Source organism: Pelodiscus sinensis, chromosome 1 (genome assembly GCF_052426305.1).
Source record: "Pelodiscus sinensis isolate ZL-2025 chromosome 1, ASM5242630v1, whole genome shotgun sequence".
Classification (NCBI taxonomy): domain Eukaryota; kingdom Metazoa; phylum Chordata; order Testudines; family Trionychidae; genus Pelodiscus; species Pelodiscus sinensis.
Window position 1 is genome coordinate 146298288 of NC_143052.1, and position 20688 is coordinate 146318975.

Sequence of the window (20688 nt, forward strand, 5' to 3'; positions counted from 1 at the left end):
GAGGATAGGACAAGAAACAACAGGCTTAAATTGCAGCAAGGGAGGTTTAGGTTGGAAATTAAGAAAAACTTCCTAACTGTCAGGGTGGCTAAACACTGGAATAAATTGTTAGGGATGTTGGAGATTTTTAAGAACAGGTTAGATAACATCTGTCAGGGATGGTTTAGATGGTGCTGGGTCCTGCCATGAGTGCCAGGGACCGGACTTGATGACCTCTCAATATTCTTTCCAGTTATATGATTCTGTGATTCCACAAGAGAGTGTCATAACATAAGGGCTGTGTCTACACTGCACCCCTTTTCCGGAAAAGGGATGCAGATTACTACTTGAAAGTAGGAATAAGAGATCCTCCGGAAAAGGGCTTATTTTCCGGAGAATCACGTCTAGACTGCCGCTTTTCTCCGGCTTATCCCCAACTCGGAAAAAAGCGGCAGCCATGTAAATGCAAATGCCGCGGGGGATATTTAAATCCCTTGCGGATTTTGCTATTCCAATGTGTGTAATCTGCATCCCTTTTCCGGAAAAGGGGTGCAGTGTAGACACAGCCAAGGTGTTCACCCTTCCCCACTTCATGGTGCAGTGTGCCACTCCCCTAATTCATCTTACCTGTGATAGAAGCAGGCACAGAGCCTCCACAGGCATAATCCTCTGGCTTTATGACAAATACAACAAAGAACTGCTCGCCTAGGAAGTCCTTCTTCTGCACAGAAACAAACAAGAGAGAACCTTGTGAAAAGTGAGGGGGGACAGGGTTGCAGAGCAGGAATCTCCTCTCCTGTGCAAATTAAAGGATTAAATGTAATTAGATACCTGGTCTAGAAAAGTTGCACTGATCTTACTTTAAAAAAAAAAAAAAAAAAAAAAAGTATCTTACACTAGATCGGTGGTTTTCAACCTTTGTTCATTTGCAGCTCCCCCCATACCTCAAATTATGAATAAAGGTGCAGATCCCTTTCAATAGACATACTCTGCAGACCTCTAAGGAGCCGCAGACCACAGGCGGAAAACTACTGCAAACCTCTAACTAAAGGCACACTTAGGTATGAGCCTCACTTGAGTGTAAACTTCCCTTAAAACACTTTTGCTTCAGTGAAGCTCAAACCAGTGTGTGTCTACATTAGGGGGTTTGCACTGGTGTAAGCAGGTCTGTTTTACATCAACTTAGTTACTCTGGTGTAACTTCTCTTATGTACATTTCTGCATTCATTTAACACTTTGCATTTTCAAAGTCCTTCACTAGCACCCATTAGTACAAGCAGAGCCAAGATTAAAACACAAGAGCCTGGGCTTCTAGACCTGTGCTCAGATCAGTCCACATCAGCCAGTCCCAAGCAAGAAGCCACCAGAAAGCGTACATTTATATATACCAGACATGTTCACATGGAGTACGAGAGTCACATTGGACTAAGGCCTGGTCTACACAACAGAGTTAAGCCAAATTAAAAGGCAGCTTACATCAACTTAGTTATGCCACTGTAGACATTACCGCCATGCTCCCACTGATGTAAATGCCCTACCACACTGACATACCTCCTCCTCCATGAGAGGCATAGGGCTTATGTCAGCCTAGGTAGGGTGGACGCTGTCTGGATAGACACTGCTGATTATTACTCACCTTGGTTGTTGTTCTGGTCAATTTCACAGCTCTCAGTTCCACTCTGCTTCTTGCCGGGAGCATGGCTGCTTACTGCCCCAGGCTCTCAGGTCCCTGCTAGGAGCCAGGTCTAGAGCCGAGAGTCCAGGTGGCTGCCCAATTCCCCCAGTTCCCATTGAGGAGTGGGGAGCCAGAAGAGGCAGCTGGGCTCTCAGATCCCCACACTGCCTTGCTTTAAGTCAGTGGAAGTGCTGCTGGTGGGGGCGTGCACCACTGACAGAAGTTGGTTCTCATGAACACTGCCAACCACCAGAGCTGTCCCAGCCATTGGATGCTTCAGGGCTGTCATTTGGATCCCAAGCTCGGGAACCCCTGCACTTCTGGGGATTTGGGGCCAGTAGCAGCATGAGCTGGTTCTGCTCTGCTCTGCCCTGGTATCCTTCAGAAGAGGAGAGGAGGGGTCAGAACTTGGGGGAAGGTGCAGAGTGGAGGCAGAGCAGGGGCAGAAAGAGGCTGGGTGGGGCCTGGAGCAGAGGAGGGGGGTTGTCCCGGGCCCCGAGCCTCCCTAGGGATGGCCTTGGCCATCCCAGTAATTAACAACATAGGTCAAACTAAGTTTGTAGTACATGGACAAGCCCCGAGTGTGCAGTTACACAAGGATGCTGGCACATCTCTGGGGTGTTACAAGGCAGGCAGTCAAATTGGCGAGTCAGGTGGGAAAACGGAAACCAGAATGATAAGCACATTTGTAAACCAAACAGCTGTCGGGAAGGAAGGACCAGCTGAGACAGGGCCGAACTAGGGTTGCAAACGTTCTACTTGCACAAAACCAAACACCCCTGCCCTGCTGCTTCTCCAAGGCCCTACCCCCGCTGCACCACTCCTGAGACCCCGCTCCTACTCACTCCTCTCTGCTGCGTCTCTCCTCCACCCAGCTGAGGCAGGGGGTTGTGGTATGGGAGAGGTTGAGAGCTCTCGGCTGGGACTTGGGTCGTAAGAGTGGACTCGCTCAGGGCTAAGGCAGGGGTTGGAGTGCAGGAGTGGGTGCAGGGCCCTGGCAGCACTTACTGCAGCTCACAGGAAGCAGCCACCAGGTCCCTGACCTGGAGCACCAGTATCCAACAAATGAATAATTAAGCAGCAAGGAGGTGGTAGGTCGGCAGAGTCACTGGAAATTAGCACCAACAAAATCAATGTCTCACCTGTACAGTGATGGCAGCTTGCTTGGTCATGGACTGGTAAACACCATTGAACTCCACGTTGTGGTCCAGATCATACACAGGGCACTAAAACAGGCAAAAGGAATTTTTTTTTAAATGAAAAATCCAACTGCATTTTCAGAACCAGGAGGAGCACAAACTTGCTTCCCCCCTTCCCCCTAATAGGGTTCATGTGAAGAAAACTCCCTTAAGAAAAATAAATTCCTTTGGGCCTTTGAGTTGGCTTTGTCATCTTCCCCTCCCCTCCCTACTAGGGCTTCATGAAGAGCACTGCAGGAGCCCTGACTGGAGTCAAGGGTTGCCAGCTGTCCGGTTTTGAACCGGACAGTCCGGTATTTGAGGTTTCTGTCTGGGAAACAAACTGAGAAAATACCAGACGTAGAAATGTCCAGTATTTTCTAATTAAGTTTTATTATTATCGTGAGTATCAGCACGTAGTTGTGTACTGCCTGGCTGGTAGACACGCTCATACTGCGTGAGTCACACTGCGTAAGCGTGTCTACCAGCCAAGCAGTATGCAACCATGCAGTAGAAAGGAGGAGGGTGGGGCCTGGGCTGGGGCGGGATGGAATCCCCGGGGCCGAACTCAGCCATGTACCCCGCCAGAACCGTGCGCAGGACGGGCAGCACCCTGGGATCTGCATGCGCCCAGGCCAGCCCTGCTCCCTGCCGGCCGGTTCCCCCCCGCCCCCTTCCCCGATACCTCTCCGGCCAGCCCTGCTGGCCAGTCCCCCCTCCCGGCCAGTCCCACTCTCTGCCAGCTGGTTCCCCCCCAGCCAGCCCTGCTCCCCCTAACCCCCTTCCAGCCAGCCCCGCTTCCCACTGGCCAGTTACCCTCCTCCCCCATCTGAGATTAAGTGTGTCTGTTATGTTTTTTAAACCATCTGGTAACCCTACTGGAGTCCCCCAGGCAGCAACATCAGCTGCGCACAGGAGCTAGTGAAGCTGTGCTGACAACACCATGGCCAGAGCTCTGGTGGCCTCCCTCCGCAAGGTCCCAGCTTCAGCTACAGCTTGTGGCACAGCCAGGGCAATGACTCTGGGAATCTCTTAGCAGAAGGCATGGATCCGGCAGAGTGGAAAAGACATTTGCAACCTAAGCTCTACTCTCAGTCTAGGCCCAGTCCTCATGACAGACCCTCTGGCACCTTCTTTCCCCTTTTCTATACCTGCCATGGGGAGCAACAGCCACACGTTTACCCCCTTTGTCTCTTTCTCATCGCGTGATTGAAAGGCCTCTCCAGAGCCGGGCTGCAGACAGATTCCACTTCATCCTCTTCTCCCAGCTAATGGCAGCTCTGCGGGTTTCTCAGCCAGCCCTCAAGGCCGCTTCCTCCACTTCTCCCTCCCCTATTCACTGCTCCCTTGCCCTGAGTGTATCTCTCTGTCTTGCATAGCACCGGTGGCCACTACTGCTGCTTCCTGGCCTGAGTATCCACAAATTCCCCTTGTGGGAGGCAGTCATGAATGGGAGAGGACCAGAGGGTATAGACAAAAATTCAGGAAAAGGACTGAGGTGGGAGATTGTGCCAGAGAGGAAGGGCAGGAGAGGGTCAGGTGAGAGAGAGAACAAACACTGGGAGAAGATTGGGAGAGGACTGGAGAGAGAGAATGGGACGAAAGAGATGACACTGCAGGGACAAATAGGGCTGCCTCGTGACTGGGTTGGAATCTCTCACACATGGTGCCAGGGGTAGGACAGCAACGCAGAGAGCCTACCCTCTAGATCAAGGGTTGGCAACCTACAGCACACGCGCCATAAGTGGCATGTGATCCGATTGTCAGTGGCACACACAGTGGAAGCTCAGCCCCGCCCCTCCTCCCCTAGAGCCCTTCCTCTTCCCTGGCAGCAGATTAGGCTGCAGTGGGAGGAGGCAGCGCTGGGGCTGAAGCTCCTTAGCGGTGCCTCCGGGGCCAGCCCAGGACTGTGTGGCCATGGCAGTTGCTCCAAAGGGTGCAGAGCCAGGTAAGCTTTCCCCATCCTGCCCAGATCCCCCCCCCCCCCCATCCCAATCCCCCTCATTCGCTCCTCTCTCACCACCTAGACCTTGCACCCTCAGCTTGCTCCAACACCCTCCTTTGTTCCTGCATCCTTCCTTCTGGCCAGACACCCTACTCCCACTCTGCCCCTGCACCCCCCCCCCCCCAGGCTGGCCAGACATCTACTCCCACCCAGTTCCTGTACCCTCTCTCCTGGTCACACACTGTACACTCCTTTGCTCCTGCTCCCTCCACCTGGCCAGACACCCTACTCCCAGCCTGCTCCTGCACTTTACCTCCCACCCAGACCTTGCAACCTGTCCACCTTCTGCAACCCACCTCCCTCCCAGATCCTGCACACCACCCCTATTCCACTCCATTGCACCCCTGTCTAGTACACTGAATCCCTCATTTTTGTCCCTACCCCAGAGCCTAATGGGGGGCGGTCCATAAAATCCACTGACTTCAGAACCCTAGAAAAGTAAATCTGACGTATGGGAAACCCTGAACCTCAGTCCTCCCTGCCCCTTCTCCTCACCCTGTGAGGCTAGAGCATCAGAGGAGTGAGAGGTCTCAGTTGGGGGCCACATCAGTGAGGGTTGGGGGGTTTGGAAGGAGTTTTTTTGCTCCTCACTCGTGTGGTCCCCAACTGATTTCTCTGTTGGTCAGTGGCCCCCAACTCAAAAAAGTTTCCCCAAATAAAGAAAACATGGGAACCTTTAGTGTTGGACATAAAGTCAAATATTAAATTTATTTAAAATTAAGTTTGATAAACTAACATGAGAAACAAACATGAGAAAGTTAAAACACTTAGTCTGTTTGATCATTTAAATTAAACCGTTCTCCCTAGCTGTAGCTGGTTCAGAAAATATGGTCACCATACCCAACCTACCCTTTCCCCCTCCTCTGCCCGGCATGCAGATCCATAAATAGAAGAGAATAAGTTAAATCTTGGCACGCCACTTCTGAAAGGCTGCCAACCCCTGCTCTAGATCCTCTGCCCTTGCAGGCTGGCAACCCTCTCTCTAGACCAGAGATGGAGAAAATAAGTTCCAGGGGCTTGATGTAGCCCCTGGCTTGTCTGGATCCAGTCCCTGAGACTCAGGGCTCCCCACCCAGCATTGGGATGCCCATGCTGGCACTCCAGCCCCCTGTGGGGCTGGAGCACATAAAATCTACCAGCCTGGGCTCCATGAGGCTCTGGTGTGCAAGGGGTATGTAGGGAGGGTCTTTCTCCTTCTCAGTTGGGGACCACATCAGTGAGGATTTTTTTTTTTTTTGTGTTTCTCATTTGCGTGTGGCCCTCGGCTGATGTTTCTGTGGGTCCGTGGCACCTGACCCAAAAAAGGTTTCCCACCCCTGCTTTAAACTTACCACAATATCCTGGACAGAGACAACGGAGCAAGGATAGACGGTTTCAGATACCACCTTGATGATGACAGAATCCACCTCTGGAGGGAACTTGTACAGAAAGTACTGCAGAAGAGACAGGATCAGTGTCCCCCTTTGTGCATCACAGTTCAGGATTCCCTCTGCCAGGATTCCGTAACATCCCCAAGAGCAGAGAACAGCCCCAGGTATTTAGGCTGAGAGGTCGGGCACGAAAGGCTTCCACAAACCAGCAACTCACTTGAGCTACGTCTAGACTGCATCCCTCTGTCAACAGAGGGATGCAGATTAGGCACATCGAAATTGTTAATGAAGCAGGGATTTAAATATCCTGTGCTTCATTAGCATAAACAGGGCCGCCGCTTTTTTCGACATGGAGCTTTATCGACAAAAAACTGCAGTCTAGATGCAGATCTGTCGAAAATAAACCCTTTTTCGACAGATCCTGTATTCCTCAAAAAAAAATGAGGCTTTTTTGACAGATCCTGTAAACCTCATTTTTTTTGAGGAATACAGGATCTGTCGAAAAAGGGTTTACTTTCGACAGATCTGCGTCTAGACTGCAGTTTTTTGTCGATAAAGCTCCATGTCGAAAAAAGCGGCGGCCCTGTTTATGCTAATGAAGCACGGGATATTTAAATCCCTGCTTCATTAACAATTTCGATGTGCCTAATCTGCATCCCTCTGTGGACAGAGGGATGCAGTCTAGACACACGCTTGCAGTTCAAGTGTCTTACTAGGCCTTTACATGCCTCACAATGGCCTGGTGTAAAGTACAGACTGCACCACTCCCTCTATGCACAGAGTATAATCCCTGAGCTCTTTATGGCACCAGAGTTGCAGCAAAACTTCTGCTCATCTTAATACTTCAGATAATGTTTAAAAGATGGGATCTTAAAATGAAGTGTTTTAAATCATGACATCAGCCTCCAGCAATTTCTATACCATCTATAATGCTATTTTATTTGGCGGGGGGGGAAATGGGAGAACAACTGTAAATTATAAATCGTGACTGCCTAACACTTTCCTCTGCTTATGACTTAGCTAAAATGTAACCATTCTGGAAATTTCTCAGTGATTGCTCTTTTCTCCTCAGGCTGATTTTTAATGTTTCAGTGATATTGCTTTCACCATTTCTGAGAATGTCAAGGCTACCCTAACCTCAATGTTAACAATTTTTTCTATTTCTTTGAAGAACTGTAGTGACTCCATGCTGGAATTTAAAAACCTTGTCCAAAGGATAATCCTGGAGTCACGGAAATGCCTTTCTGTCCCTAAGAAAATTCATCCAGATTTGGCCAGAGAATAAAAGCCTGGTGAAAATTGCCATTTGAACATGATCAATGCTGGGTGTTAGAGACTGGCTACTAAAATCTCCAAATATTTCAGCTGCACTGAACATGCTTTCCTGAATGGCTCCAGAGAGTACACAAGGAAAGCACCAACTGCAAGACACCCTTTCATTTTGGAGAAAGTGTGCTAGTCTATGGTACAGTGGACTATAAATTCTAATCTCAGTTCTTCCACTGATGTATGAATAATTAAATTCACTTCACAGCTCTTATAAATGAGCAAATCCTCATACGCCCATCTTTGGAGACAGGCAAGAATCAATCATTTTCCTTTCCCTGCTTCCAATTTTGAGCTCAAAACAGAACCGAACTAGAATTTTACAGTCTGCCAGTTTCCACTTTTATATCCATTTTACAGACATGAAGGGCTCATTGTAAAACGAAAATCTGTCTTTGTGACAGCTGTGACTCCTAGCAAACAGCAGTTGGAAAAAAAAAAAAAAAATCAGCGGAACCTGTTCATTCAGATCTATGCAGAGTCCCTTTGTTCTGGCCGAAAACCACAAGAATTTGCAGGTGCCTGCCAACAGATCCTGAGAACCAGTTACATAGATATCTCACCATCATCTGGGATGAAAGACTTTACACTGAGTGTAAAAGGGGTGAAACAGCCCCCTGGTAATTCCTCAGGTACAGAATTAACACAGAAAGGTAGAGCCCTGTATCCACAGCCTCAAAAATGAGCTGCGGATACTGACAGATATAAAGTGGATATACACAGATTGGCAAGGCTCTATTGATAGGCAGTCTGTAAGCAACCTCCTGCAGATCCCAGTACAGGGCATGTTGGGGTGATTGACGATGCACCAGGAGAGTAACTGGAGTGTCCGGTGCTGAAGCTTTCCTGCCTACAGAGATGCCCATCGGTAGCTATGCAAAGCAGCCAGGTATGCTGTAATTTGCACTTGGAGCCACACCGGCTCCCAGAGCAGGTCAGAATTAGCAAAGTGCAAAGGTGGCTTTAAACTTATTTTTTGTGCCCTCTCTCTGCTTGCACCCCATGTTTGCAGCACATCTTACAAGAGTACAGATCTGGTAGAAGATGACCTGTAAGCAAAAATAAAAGATGTGTTCTAGCTACTTATGCACCTAAATTTTAGGGCCCAATCCAGAGACACGTGGAGCATCTGCAAATCTCACTGACTTGAGTTGGAGTTGTCAGCTCTTGGCACCTTCCTGTGTTCCCATTTGTTCATGCTTTTATACATGTCCATCATATCCCCTCAGTGGTCTCTATTCTAAGATGAGCTATCTCCGTTTTTTTTTCTTTTTTAAATCTTCTCATATAGAAGCTCTTCCTTACCCCCTAATAATTGTTGTTGCCTTTCTCTGTACCTTTTCCATTTCTAGTTCTATCTTTTTTGAGATGCGGTGACCAGAATTTCATGCAGTATGCAAGGTGTGAGCATCACAGATTTATATAGAAGCAGAATATTTTCTGTCTTCTCTATCTCTTAATGGCTCCCTACTTTGTTAGCTTTTCTGACTGCTGCTGCACATTAGGCAGGTGCTTCTGGAGAAGTATCCACAATGACTCCAAGATCTTCGAGCAGCAACAGCTAATTTAGACCCCATAATTTTGTATTTATGTTTAAATATTTTGCATTGACCAACATTGAATGTCATGTGTTGCCCAAGGACCCTGTTTTGTGAGAGCCCATGTAACTCTCTAAATAATAGCGAAAGGACAGATGAGGCCCAAGAGGCAGAGAAATATCACTATCTAAAACAACAACAAAAAAAACCCATAGTACCTAGTAAAAGACTTGCCAAGTAGAAAGCCCCACATAATAGTGTCTGCTAGGACACAAACCCAAGTCATCTAAATGCAAATGTGTAAGGAGCCTTCCCACTGCCACTCATGACTGAGGAGCGGACAGAATTCAAGATGCTTTGTTCTGCAAACAACAATGATCTCCAGCTGGCAGGCCACTTCAGGGATCTGTTGGCAGGCCTCTACAGATTGGATCTTAGATTAATTTGCACTAGTTCCACGAGCTGGACTGCTCCATTCAACTGCAGAGAGAAACCCTCTGAATCCCCACACCTATGGTGGTGGCTAGTTTTCATGGAGAAAGAGTTGTTCCAATGACCCTGTGAGAGAAAAATCTGCTTGTGCTGGAATAGGCAGCAGAGGAAAATCCCAGATAGTTGCTGGCCTGGACATTCTAGCAGTCTGGACTGAACCATGAGTCTGTACCTATCAGTGAGTCATGAATCAATCGAAATGCTACCTTCCTGGTACAACCAAGAGTAACAGCATCTGGGAAATAAGTTTTCTTAAAAAAAGCGAACCAGACCACTGAGGGAGGAGGGCACAGTTTTAATGCTGCAGCTAGGAGGGCCTGTCTGTTTTGCTGCTTCCCTATTTGCCCATCTCTTGGGGAAGAGCAGCCAATCAGGGCTGTTGTGGGAAGCAGTCAGAGTTCTTACCCATCCACCATCCACCCCCTCAAAAGCCAACTTCATTCTCACAGGAACAAGGAGTCTCCCCTCCTTTCTGTGAGAAATGGGGACAGGAAGGCTCCCCTGCTGATCCTCCCTCTTTCTCCAGGTACCACACAGCTTGGGAAGTGGAAGAGGGGACCTTGCTGCAGCTCCTCCTCATCTCCCAGGCCTGGCAGGTGAGGAAGAACCCTAGGAGTTGTGGGAGATGCAGAGATGATGGTGGGGGAAATTACAAAATTGATTGAAAGGCAGGCCTCATAGGCAAGGCCATGCTCCCACCTTCCACCACCACTAGTGCTACCCTTTCACACTACCCATGCAGATGCCAGAGCAACAGACTAGACTGCACCCGGTGAGGGAAGCAGATTTGATCCCAAGAACTCGTTGCCATCGCTAATGGCTAGGATTATACTGGAACCCATTTGTCTGTGAAGAGACAGAGGCAGCTGATGGCCCATAGGGCTCCTGCTTACCTGAGGCTGAGAAGGGCTGGCAGTGAAGTTAAAGGCTTTGTCTGTCCTAAAAAAGAAAGTTGTGAAAGGTTAACTGGTAAGCATCCCCCTCTGTGCTATGGATTCCCAGCTTTGTCCTCACCCATCATCGGACCACTTCCTGGAGGACAGTGAGAACCCAGGCAGGAGTCACTGTCTGGGCTGGTACAAAGGACCAACAGGTGAATAGCAAAGAAGGAAAACACAGCCCCAATAGCTGCTGGGGAGACTGAGAAATTGGATCCTACCTAAACCCTCCCAGGGAAGTGAAAACAAGGAGAAAAATAGACCACTTGGGTGTGGCACATCCATGACCATCCAGAGATGAGGCATGTGCATCCTATGCTGTATCAGGCAGGTAGGGAGTTCATTCCCATGGAAGAGAGCCAGACAGATGGCACACCCTATCCTGAGGCTTAGCCCACTCGCTGGAGAGAAGAGTTCCACCTACTCTCATCAGGCCAGGTATTTATGCAGGAAAAGGGAGTGACTTGGGGGCTCCTAGAAAGAAGGAGGAAGTGGCCTCGGCCCCTCCTGCTCCTAGCCTAAAGAGGTAACAAAACAGGGCAGCTCCAAGCTCAAGCCCTAGCCCTGACCCCACGTGGGAATGTAGGGACTGCCTCCCACCCAAGGCATGAGTTTCCCCTTACCCGGACAATTCAGACAGAGATGAAAGCCAGGGGACACCCGTGAGCCCAAGCCCATTCAGGAGGCACAGTCTTGTGTCAGTGTGAGGATGGTGCTGCGTTCCCCTCTTCTGGGGAGACAGAGCCCGGACTCATGGTGATCCTGAGGAACAACCTGGGTGAGCCCACCAGGTAAGTGGCTCAGAGGAGAGACGCTGGTACCTTGCAGCTAGAAGGGAGCTTACCAGGGGAACCAAACTCAGGAAAGCTTTGGTCTAAAGCAGCTATAGCTGGGACACCAGTGCCCTCGGGGGAGGGGGGCCCCTCTTTCACGGCCCAAATGAAGCTGCCTGGGCCACCCACAAAGAGGTTTCTTGTCTCGTGTGCTCTGCTAGGATGTGAAGGGAGCGCCACTGAAGGCGCCATGCTTGTGTCTACCTAGATGTGTGTGGAGCAGTTCCCGCCCTGCATGAACACGCACCCACACCCCAATCCCACTGGCACACACTCACAGACCCTGCTTACGTGAGTTGGAAGCTCTTGAGCCGGGTGACACGCAGCTCATACGCAATATCAAACGGTGCCATAGAAGCCACGTCTACAAATATGCTCTGCTCAGATGGTCCCGTCTCAGGGGTGGGTTCCGAAGGGCAGAGCGTGCGGCTCACTTCCTGGTAGTTGTAGGTCCTCTGGTAGCTACAGCAGCCAAAAGGGGGAAAGAGCCAACAGCCGCCAGATAGAATGAAACCAAAAAAAACCACCCTGCTTTGGCTCTCGCAGAGTTATTTAGACACGGGCAGGCTGGCCAGCAACGGCTTCAGAACCTCAGGCTGAGCAAGGCCGTTTCCCTGGGACTGCTCAGCTCGCCCTGACTCTGCAGCACGAGGGCCCCTGATTTAGAGCCTACCTCGGCAGCGAGAAGTGAACGGGGATTAGCAATTGGAAGCTTAACCCCAGATTGCTACCAGTCAGTTGGAAACCACTTTGGCAGTGGAGACATGCATGCCTGCCTCTCTGTTATGTACTACAGCACCGTGTGGCAGGAAGGAGCTCAATGGTTAGGAACAGTTACAGTTCCTGAGCTATGCAAGTGCCAGTGATGGGATGCATGTACCAATTAGAAGCCACTCCCTTCAGTTTATGAAGGGGAGGGAACAGATAGCTCAGTGCTTTGAGCATTGGCCTGCTAAACCCAGGGTTGTGAGTTCAACCCTTGAGGGGGCTATTTAGGTATCTGGGGCAAATTGTCAGGGATGGTACTTGGTCCTGCCACGAGGGCAGGGGACTGGACTCAACTCAATGACCTCTCAAGGTCCCTTCCAGTTCTGAAATAGGTATATATCTCCATATATAAACTGGAGGCCTTGGTGGATCAGAGGCAGGTTCACCAATAATAGTGACAGATGGTCGGGAAAAATCTATGCTGAGGAGATATTCAGAAATTCACCAGTTTTCAAATTGCAATGCAAAGATGTTCCCTCCTGCAACTGTGGAGATTTATTCTGGGTGACCAGCCTACCATCTGCTCCCCTGGCTGAGGAAGCCAGATAAAGGAAAATCTGGACAAGAGCCAAGAACTTTTTATCTGCACCCCTCCAAACATCTGGACATGGGTATGGGGTGTGCATCTTAGACTGAAATGCTCAATGCCACAGCTCAATGCTTCTGAGAAGCATCTCCCTTGTAATTTTTCAGCATGTTGTATTTTGCTCAGCATTTGAGAGACAAGGGGGAGAAGTGTGAGATGTCGAGTAAGATGAGCAAATGCAGAGGCCATCTGCCAACTGTGAGTAGCCCATAGCATGGCAGTTGGCAGTGTTGCTGCACACAGGAGACCCAGGGGCCGGGAAGCCCTGCACACTTTGAAAACAAGTCATTGCTAAGTTGAACCAATCTGTTCAATTTACCTTGTCAATGGGAAGAGTCAGTCAGTTTGTCCAAGAGAAAAATCATGGGCCGGATGCCAGCAATTGTGAGACCATGGAAAACTTTAACAAGCCACCACACCAAGAACCCCAAGACTAAAGTACAAGGGTGAGATTTAGCAACTGGGGAAGGAGGGACAACCCACCCCTTACAAACTGGAAAGAGAATCTCCGCCACTTACAGGCCTCGAAAAATCAGAGGCACTTGCCATGACAGGACCCCCTTCTGCTGGCGAACTACAAACAGGACGGGATACTGCAAGTCCTCAGAGTCGCTCTTCACATACACCCGCACTGCATCCGCCTGTGGGGAGACAGACAGAAAGGACAGTGGTAGTGGAAACGACACAACACACTGCCCCAGTCCCAGATGGGAACGCTTCACTCGCTTGTTCTGTTACTCTCTGGCACCACACAGGGGTTTAGCAGAATACACAACTGGACATTTCCTCACCCAGACACAGCATTTGTAGTGGTCCCAGCAGAAGTAGGTTTTAATATGGAGAAGGTGGCAAGGTCACAAATTTTGCTGGGAGATGTCCCTGGGTTTCCCCGCATACAAGGGGTGGCAAGAGAGATGCACAAAGGTGCTTGCGGGAGAAGTGATGAGTCAAGGCTGGTGTCATCGGCAAAGCAAAGACAGGCATCTCAGTGAGTTAGATTCAGGGGTCAGCCTGGATAATATTGTTCCAGAAATAGCCAGTGCCTCTTATGAGCCTTCATCTTACCAATAGTAGCACCTAATCACTACTGCCAGTTTGAAAGTTTTATGCCAAGTATCAGAGTGGCCAGGCAGGCCTGCGCCGTCCCCAATCATTCTGGATCCCAGTCCAATCTTTACCCATGGGGGTCATCTTTTTCTTCCTGCAAACTCCCCTCCCCCTGTCTCATTCACCAGCTACACACAATGGTCCAAACTGAATTAATTCCGGGATAGATAGCTATTTGCCAGGCCAACTCAGTGGAGCTTCTCTTGAGGTTCTATGGGGAAGGTTTTTGGACAGCATAGTCAAGCACAAAGATAGGGTCTAAATTTAACAAGATGCAGTGTGGAGAAGGATAGGTTCAGCTACATGCAGGGACTGAAATTCTATTGCTGGCTCTACCACGTGACCTTATGAAACTTCCATTTTCCTTATTTACCCTGTCTGTATAAAGGATTATTGATACTTGCTTCTCTTAGGTCAAAGGATTTTTTTTTTTTTCAAATGAAGATATCAGTGTAGCCTACTGCTTGAGGGAGTGTTGTGTATTCCCTGCAATAGAAGGAGGGTAAGAGGCTACTGTTGCTGACAGGTAAAAAGAAATGACTACTTCAGCTCCAGTAGGGAGTGCTGTGGTATAGAAAGCTCTGGATTCAGATCTTGCTTTGATATAGGGATGTTATAAAATGCTTAATTAGGTAACCATGTAACCGCTGAGATTTTCAGCAGTTACACACTGCAGACTCTGCAGTATAAAGCTTCAGCTGCAGAGCACACAGTGCAGCCGGTAAGTTTTATACTGCAGAGCCCGCAATGCAGTGCAGTAGCAGGCTCCCCAGGAGCCGGTGTGTGCCAGAAGCCTTCTTTTAAGCTGACTCCCAGCACGCACTAGCTTCTGCCTGTTGCCCCGCTCCCAGGGAGCTGGGTGTTGCCCTTTGCTGCTACCTCTGAATCAGAGGCAGCAATGCGGGATGGCAGCCAGTCCCACTCCTGGCTACTGGCTCCACTCCCAAGAAGCCTGCATGTAACTGTTAATGGTAACAGATAAGCCCAAGCTTATCAGTTAACTGTTTACATGGTTACACTGTTACATCCCTACTTTGAGAAGCAAACAGCATTTTGCCTGGCCCAGCTGTGTTTCTGCTCACAATTGCAGGGAACCTGCTGCAAAAGTTCTTTCCAGAAGCTGCATGCATTACTGACACAAGCTACCAGCTTCCTTTTGCAAGTCATTGGGGATATTAGGCGACTGCAATTAAAGCTTTTGGAATAATACTTAAATATGTACCAAGCATAGGCTGTTTCAACTTAGGAATTTTCACCAGGACAGCAACAGGCATCTCTGTTGCCTACAGACTATTCCTCAGCCACACGTCAGACTTCTACGCCTAAGAGCTAGACCTGTAAAAAGTGCCATTGCACACCATAATGGCAACAATAGCAGAACACAGAAGGGAGACTGAGATCAGGCCCCATGCTTAAACTAAATCTGTAGTGATCACACCCAGATCAAAGGTCTACAAGTGCATGTAAAGAGTGGGATGCACACTGAAGCGCAATAATACCTGAGAAAGCATGTGGCATTTTTATTCTTGCTTACAGACTTACAGGCTAATTTGGACTCAGTTTACATCAACACTTTCTCACAGCTTGAGCCTCACTTGACTTTTAGGCCACTTTCTACCATATCTCTCGTCACTGGTAATAAAGATTCTGTAATCAGACACAGGATTGCCAAACCCCCTGCCTTCAAAAATTACGTGTCAGGCCTCAGAAAGTCATGAGATTTTACATCGTGATAAGCGCCGGGCCTTTTTCTTTGCCTTCTGCATTCAGAGCCTTTGAGGCACTTTCCATCACATCTTCAAAGTGACTTCTGCAGCTATGAAGGCTAGAAACAAAACTTGTATTTAAAAATTAAAGCAGCAATATTCCTATATTACCTCAACTTTAGGACCCAAGGGTGTAAAGGAAAAACTAAATAATGAGAGACTTGAAATGAAATGGTGACATTTGGCAACACTGAGGCTGAGGATTTGACATAGCAGACAGTGCAGACTTGAGCTCCTTCCCCTATAGCTGGATTGGCTGTGTGAGTACCCCTTGAGTATGGAGTCAGCTCCCTGTGTAAGGAGCTGCTGCCTTTTGTTTTATATGTCTTTGCTATACATTTGTAGAGGACAGCAAGTAAGGCAGGGAGTAAGACAGCATGGATACAACGAGGGAACAGTGAAGCCAAATGATGGAACAAAAAGGACTAGCAAAAAGGGAAGAGATCGGAGAAATCAGATACAGTTGTCATTCAGGCTCTGAATACCACTGTTGCTGGTAGAGTAAAGCATATGGCCACTCCTTATTTATAGAGCAAACATGCTGTCAGTCTCTTTGCACAAGGAAGTTAAACACCCAGATCCTATACCAAAAGAAAAAAAAAAAAACAGGTTTCATCTGGCTGCTGGGTTCTGAACTACAACAAATCTGGTATCCCAGGTGACCTAGAAAACAATGCTGTTCAGAATCCATTTTTCTCCCCCCATGGCCAGTCTCCAGCACTGGAAATTCAATTAGCTCTGAGCAGCAAGGTAACAAGTCATAAAGGAAGGGAAACTGCCGTCTGCTGTGAGCGTGGGGCCCGGCAGCCTGCACGAGACAAGCTGCTCTAGAGACCAGCTATTCCCATGCCAGATGCCAGCTTCCTGGTGTTGCCATGGAAATAAGAACTATTTTATTATGGTTCAGAAAAGACAGGGGAGTGACAGGAATCCATCCACTTAAGGATGGTACGTGCAGGGGCCAAGAAGCTTTAAAAAAAAAAAAATCCTTTTTTGGGACACTTTCTTTTTTATATATTGCATGCCCATGTGCACACACTTCATTTGAGGGGACATACATGAGGGTGGGGGCATAAGCCATTACACTCAAGGGCTGTGTCCAGACTCAGGGGTTTTTTCGGGAAAAGTAGCCTTTTTCCGAAAAAACTTCACCTGCGTCTAGACTGCAGCCGCGTTCTTTCGAAATTAAATCGAAAGAACGCGGCTTTTCTTTCGACGGCGGTAAACCTCATTTCACGAGGAAGAACGCCTTCTTTCGAAAGTGCTTCTTTCGAAAGAAGGCGTTCTTGAATGTAAATAGGGCTTCTTCGAAAGAGAGCATCCAGACTCACTGGGTGCTTTCTTTCAAAAAAGCGGCTTGCTCTTTCGAAAGTTCCGCGTGCAGTCTAGACGCTCTCTTTCGAAAGAGGCTTGCAGTCTAGACATAGCCAAGGATACAGAATGGGACTGCTCTTGGGGACCTGCCATAGCAGTTTCTGCTGAACGTTCATGGCCATTTCAAATAAAAGGAACCCAGTTTTTAGCACTGCTGCCAATGAAGAAATCCTTCCCAATGTAACTCCAGAGTCTGTCTGCCCAAATCTGCAGGGAGAGACACACAGAGAGATGGCAGGGAAACTAATTTGCCACCGAGCTAAATGGAGAAAAGTGTCTCAGCTTCTGTGAGAGCATGGGTGGGGTCTGTGATTGTAGGTAGAGCTTGACTCACTGGTATGCCTCTCCTCAGGCATTCCAAACACACTGGTCCTCTCCACCCAATGCTGGGTCACACATATCCAATACAGTAATTAATTGTTCGTTTAGCACATGCCCACTTAACACGTTTTCGCAATAGCACAACTTTTTTTAGGGAACGTTTTCTGAATACCACAACTGTCCCCAAAATAACAGAAAAATAATCAAGTGGCAGACTACTTCGCGCAGCGCTATAAATTGGTGAAAACAATGGTAATAATACGCATGCGCAGATGAATACACGTGGTTACAGCTCTCCTCCACTCACTGACACGTTTATCTTTGTGTTTTAACAAACCGTGGTGACTTGTGTTGCTAGATATCTAATGCTGACGTTGACGACCCAGCACCAACAAAAAATTGACTTTGCCACCACCACCTGAAACGCAACCCCCACTTTTTCCATTATTTTTAATGGGAAAATTGACCCCACATAGCACGTTTTCGCTTAGCACAAACATTTTTAGAAACACATCTAGCGTGTTAAATGAGGAATTACTGTATAAGCCAAGAAAGAGGCAGCTAGGGCATGTCAGAAACCAGTAACCATTCATGTATGTAATATGCAAACCAAGTACAGAAATAATTGGCCTCCTACCCTATTACTACTCTTAAGTGGCATCACTGCACTTTTCCCCTTCGATAGCTAACAATCTCATTGCGGAGTTCTTTTTATACCCATGGATGTGGTCCCTACAGGTCATATACATTAGCAAGGAAGCAGCTGTATGAACCTTGCTGTTCTTCCTGCCTGTGCAATTGACTAGAGACATTCAGATGAAGATGGTAAGAACACAATTCTTCTCAGTGCCTGTTGTCATTTGACAAATGATTGTACCCACATGTGCAGAGCCCGTAAGCCCTACATAAAATGTAAACAGTCTCAGCTCGGCCATACAGCACTGCAAAATGGGGCAAAGGCAGAGAAGTGAGCCTACAACGGGGTGAGGGAGAGATAAGGAAAGGTGATTATATGCAGAACATTGACACCTTCTATTTCTTGCACGCACTCCAGATAAACAAGCCATCCAAGTCTCAAAAACTCTCTCCTCTTATCTCTCTAGATGCATCTACACTGGAGAACTAAACCACTGCAAAGTTAAAACGTTTCAATTAAGCAATTCCAGCAACCTTTGTTCCTGAAACGTGGGCACACTTGAACAATTAATGGAAACTGTCACAGGCTGGACGCACACAGCACCTTCTCCCACCCTTGGTGTGTTGATCCAGGGCATGGCTGCCTGGAACAGGTGCATTTTAAGTGTACATTACTGGCCAGTGCACTCTTGCACCAGTATAACCTATGATCGGTAAACTCTATTCATACAAAAGGTTTTAAGGAATAACAAAAAACTTTCCTACAATTACTTTCCATGTGAATTCTGGATTAGAGGTCAAATTAATTTTGATTTATCCCAAATTCAAATAATTTCTAGTTATGCACATGTATAAAAGCCTTGATTGTTGCATCCTACAGATTAAATTGGAATTGGTCCTGCCTAGAGCAGGGGGCTGGACTTGATGACCTTCTGAGGTCTCTTCCAGTTCTAGGATTCTAGGATTAAATTCTGTGTTCTATTAAAAAAAATAATCAAGAATCACATAATTCAGCTCTCCAAAGATGAACATTGCCAAAAGGTGGTCTGTGTGCCCTGAACCCTTCTTTGCATGTATTATCATGTAGCCAATATAATATTTTTTCTACTGATTTCCCAATTTATATTGTAATAATAAAAACAATGGTGCATTGTCTTAGAGCCAAACCTTAGAGAACTGAACATTTGAAACTTCTCTTGACTTCAAGTGAAGTTGCACAAGCTCAGAACACACACACAAATCCAGTTCTGCAATACAATTTTGCTAAATTTTCTCAGCACTTCACATATTGTGGGACACGTTCTCTTGAAGCAATCTTTGTGCCACTCAGCACAAAGAGAGCCATATCCTCTGTCATCAGTAGCCATCAAAAAATACCTGGTGGCAGTGGCCCCACTCTATCCGAGCGTAAAGGACATGCTGTGAGAGAATGGGGGCATGACATGCCAGAGCTCTCTCCACTGGCATTTTAGATAAGTGATATGGCAATGTAGCCCCAGGCCAGGCCCGCATACAATCTAAGAATTTATATAGCTCCCTTCTGGCCCTTCCACTCTGCTGCTGAATGTGGATTCAGGGGAGAAACGAATCATGTATATTTAGGAGTAGGTCTCTTCTTTGATAGCCAAATGTCCCTTTGAAATATCAATTATCAAATCCACTGTGCAGAAACAGAGAAATAACTCACTCAGAGAAATTTTTAGATGTAGTATAGGTTGGACTTCTCTAGTCTGGCACTCTCTGGTCAGGTAGCATCCGTAGTCCAGCATGATTAATTAGTCAGATGTCTGCTTATCATGGGCGTGGCCAAATTGCCCATGGTCCTGTAAAGTTTGTTTACAGCCACCAGTCCTGGCTCTCAATGTTCTGTGCTGTAATTTAGCTCTAATTTACCCCTACCTGTCTAATAGCCCAGTAATCTGGCAAAGTGTCGGTAATGCTGCTTGCCAATATTGACCTCCCATGGTTTGGCAAATTCTCTGGTTTGACACTGGTCAGATCGAGGGTGCCGTACTAGAGAGGTTCAACCTGTAGTGTAACTAAGTCTGTTTTTCACGTGCTTAAATGTCTTAAAAGCTCAAATACTATGTATTCCCATGAATACCTGTGGTATTTCTTTACAATAGTTTACATTATTCCCTCCCACCACAGTGAGAGAGTTTTAGTGAAATATTTTTACTTGCATGCAGCAGATTTAAAGGCTATCCAAAAAACTTCTAGTTAAATAAATATAACTAAATTGAAAACTGAAGTGTTCAGTAAGCTGATAAAACATACGTTTCCATGGGTGAATAACCTAACTGTATTTAGTAGTAACAATACATTTACAGAAGAATGAAATATCATTGGTGTTTCATTAAGTTAATTATAACTCCCTATAAATATACCACACGTCATTAACTGCAGCAAGCTACAGAACTGAAGCATAAGGCATCTTTTTCATACAAAAGTTACTTTCTTGGACCATCTGGCATACACAGTATGAATGCAATACATGCGTGCCATTTTAGGAAAATGATGTATTATTTGAGAAGTAAATACATGATGATAAATGAAATGCCACATCATAACTGAGGCATGCACAACAGGGCAAATTTAACATTGTTCCCACCACAGGCAAGAGTGGATGTGCATGTATGGGATGTTTGCAGCACCAGTGACATGACCTTTCTGTATTTTATTGCAGACTAGAAGATTTATCCAGCATTGCTAGGGTCTTTAACTCAATTCATTTTTGTTTTTAAGAAATGGACATTTTCATTTTCTTGCTTCATTTAAATCAGTGCTCTGGGGTGC

The 20688-nt window shown here is 47.2% G+C and overlaps 1 protein-coding gene across 2 annotated transcripts in view; it reads right to left on the bottom strand.

The window, feature by feature from the left end:
- SIDT1 (SID1 transmembrane family member 1) overlaps positions 1-20688 on the bottom strand; it is an 81283-nt gene that overhangs the window by 42078 nt on the left and 18517 nt on the right. For both annotated transcript variants that reach the window (XR_012897137.2, XM_006132924.5), the window contains exons 2-7: positions 13208-13329; positions 11626-11796; positions 10457-10502; positions 6169-6270; positions 2797-2880; positions 607-700 (exon numbers count right to left, since the gene is read on the bottom strand). Coding sequence is in view for 1 of the 2 variants with exons in the window: in XM_006132924.5 (XP_006132986.3) it covers positions 607-700; positions 2797-2880; positions 6169-6270; positions 10457-10502; positions 11626-11796; positions 13208-13329 (619 nt within the window). In the remaining variant the exon portion in view is untranslated. The remainder of the gene's footprint in view (positions 1-606; positions 701-2796; positions 2881-6168; positions 6271-10456; positions 10503-11625; positions 11797-13207; positions 13330-20688) is intronic.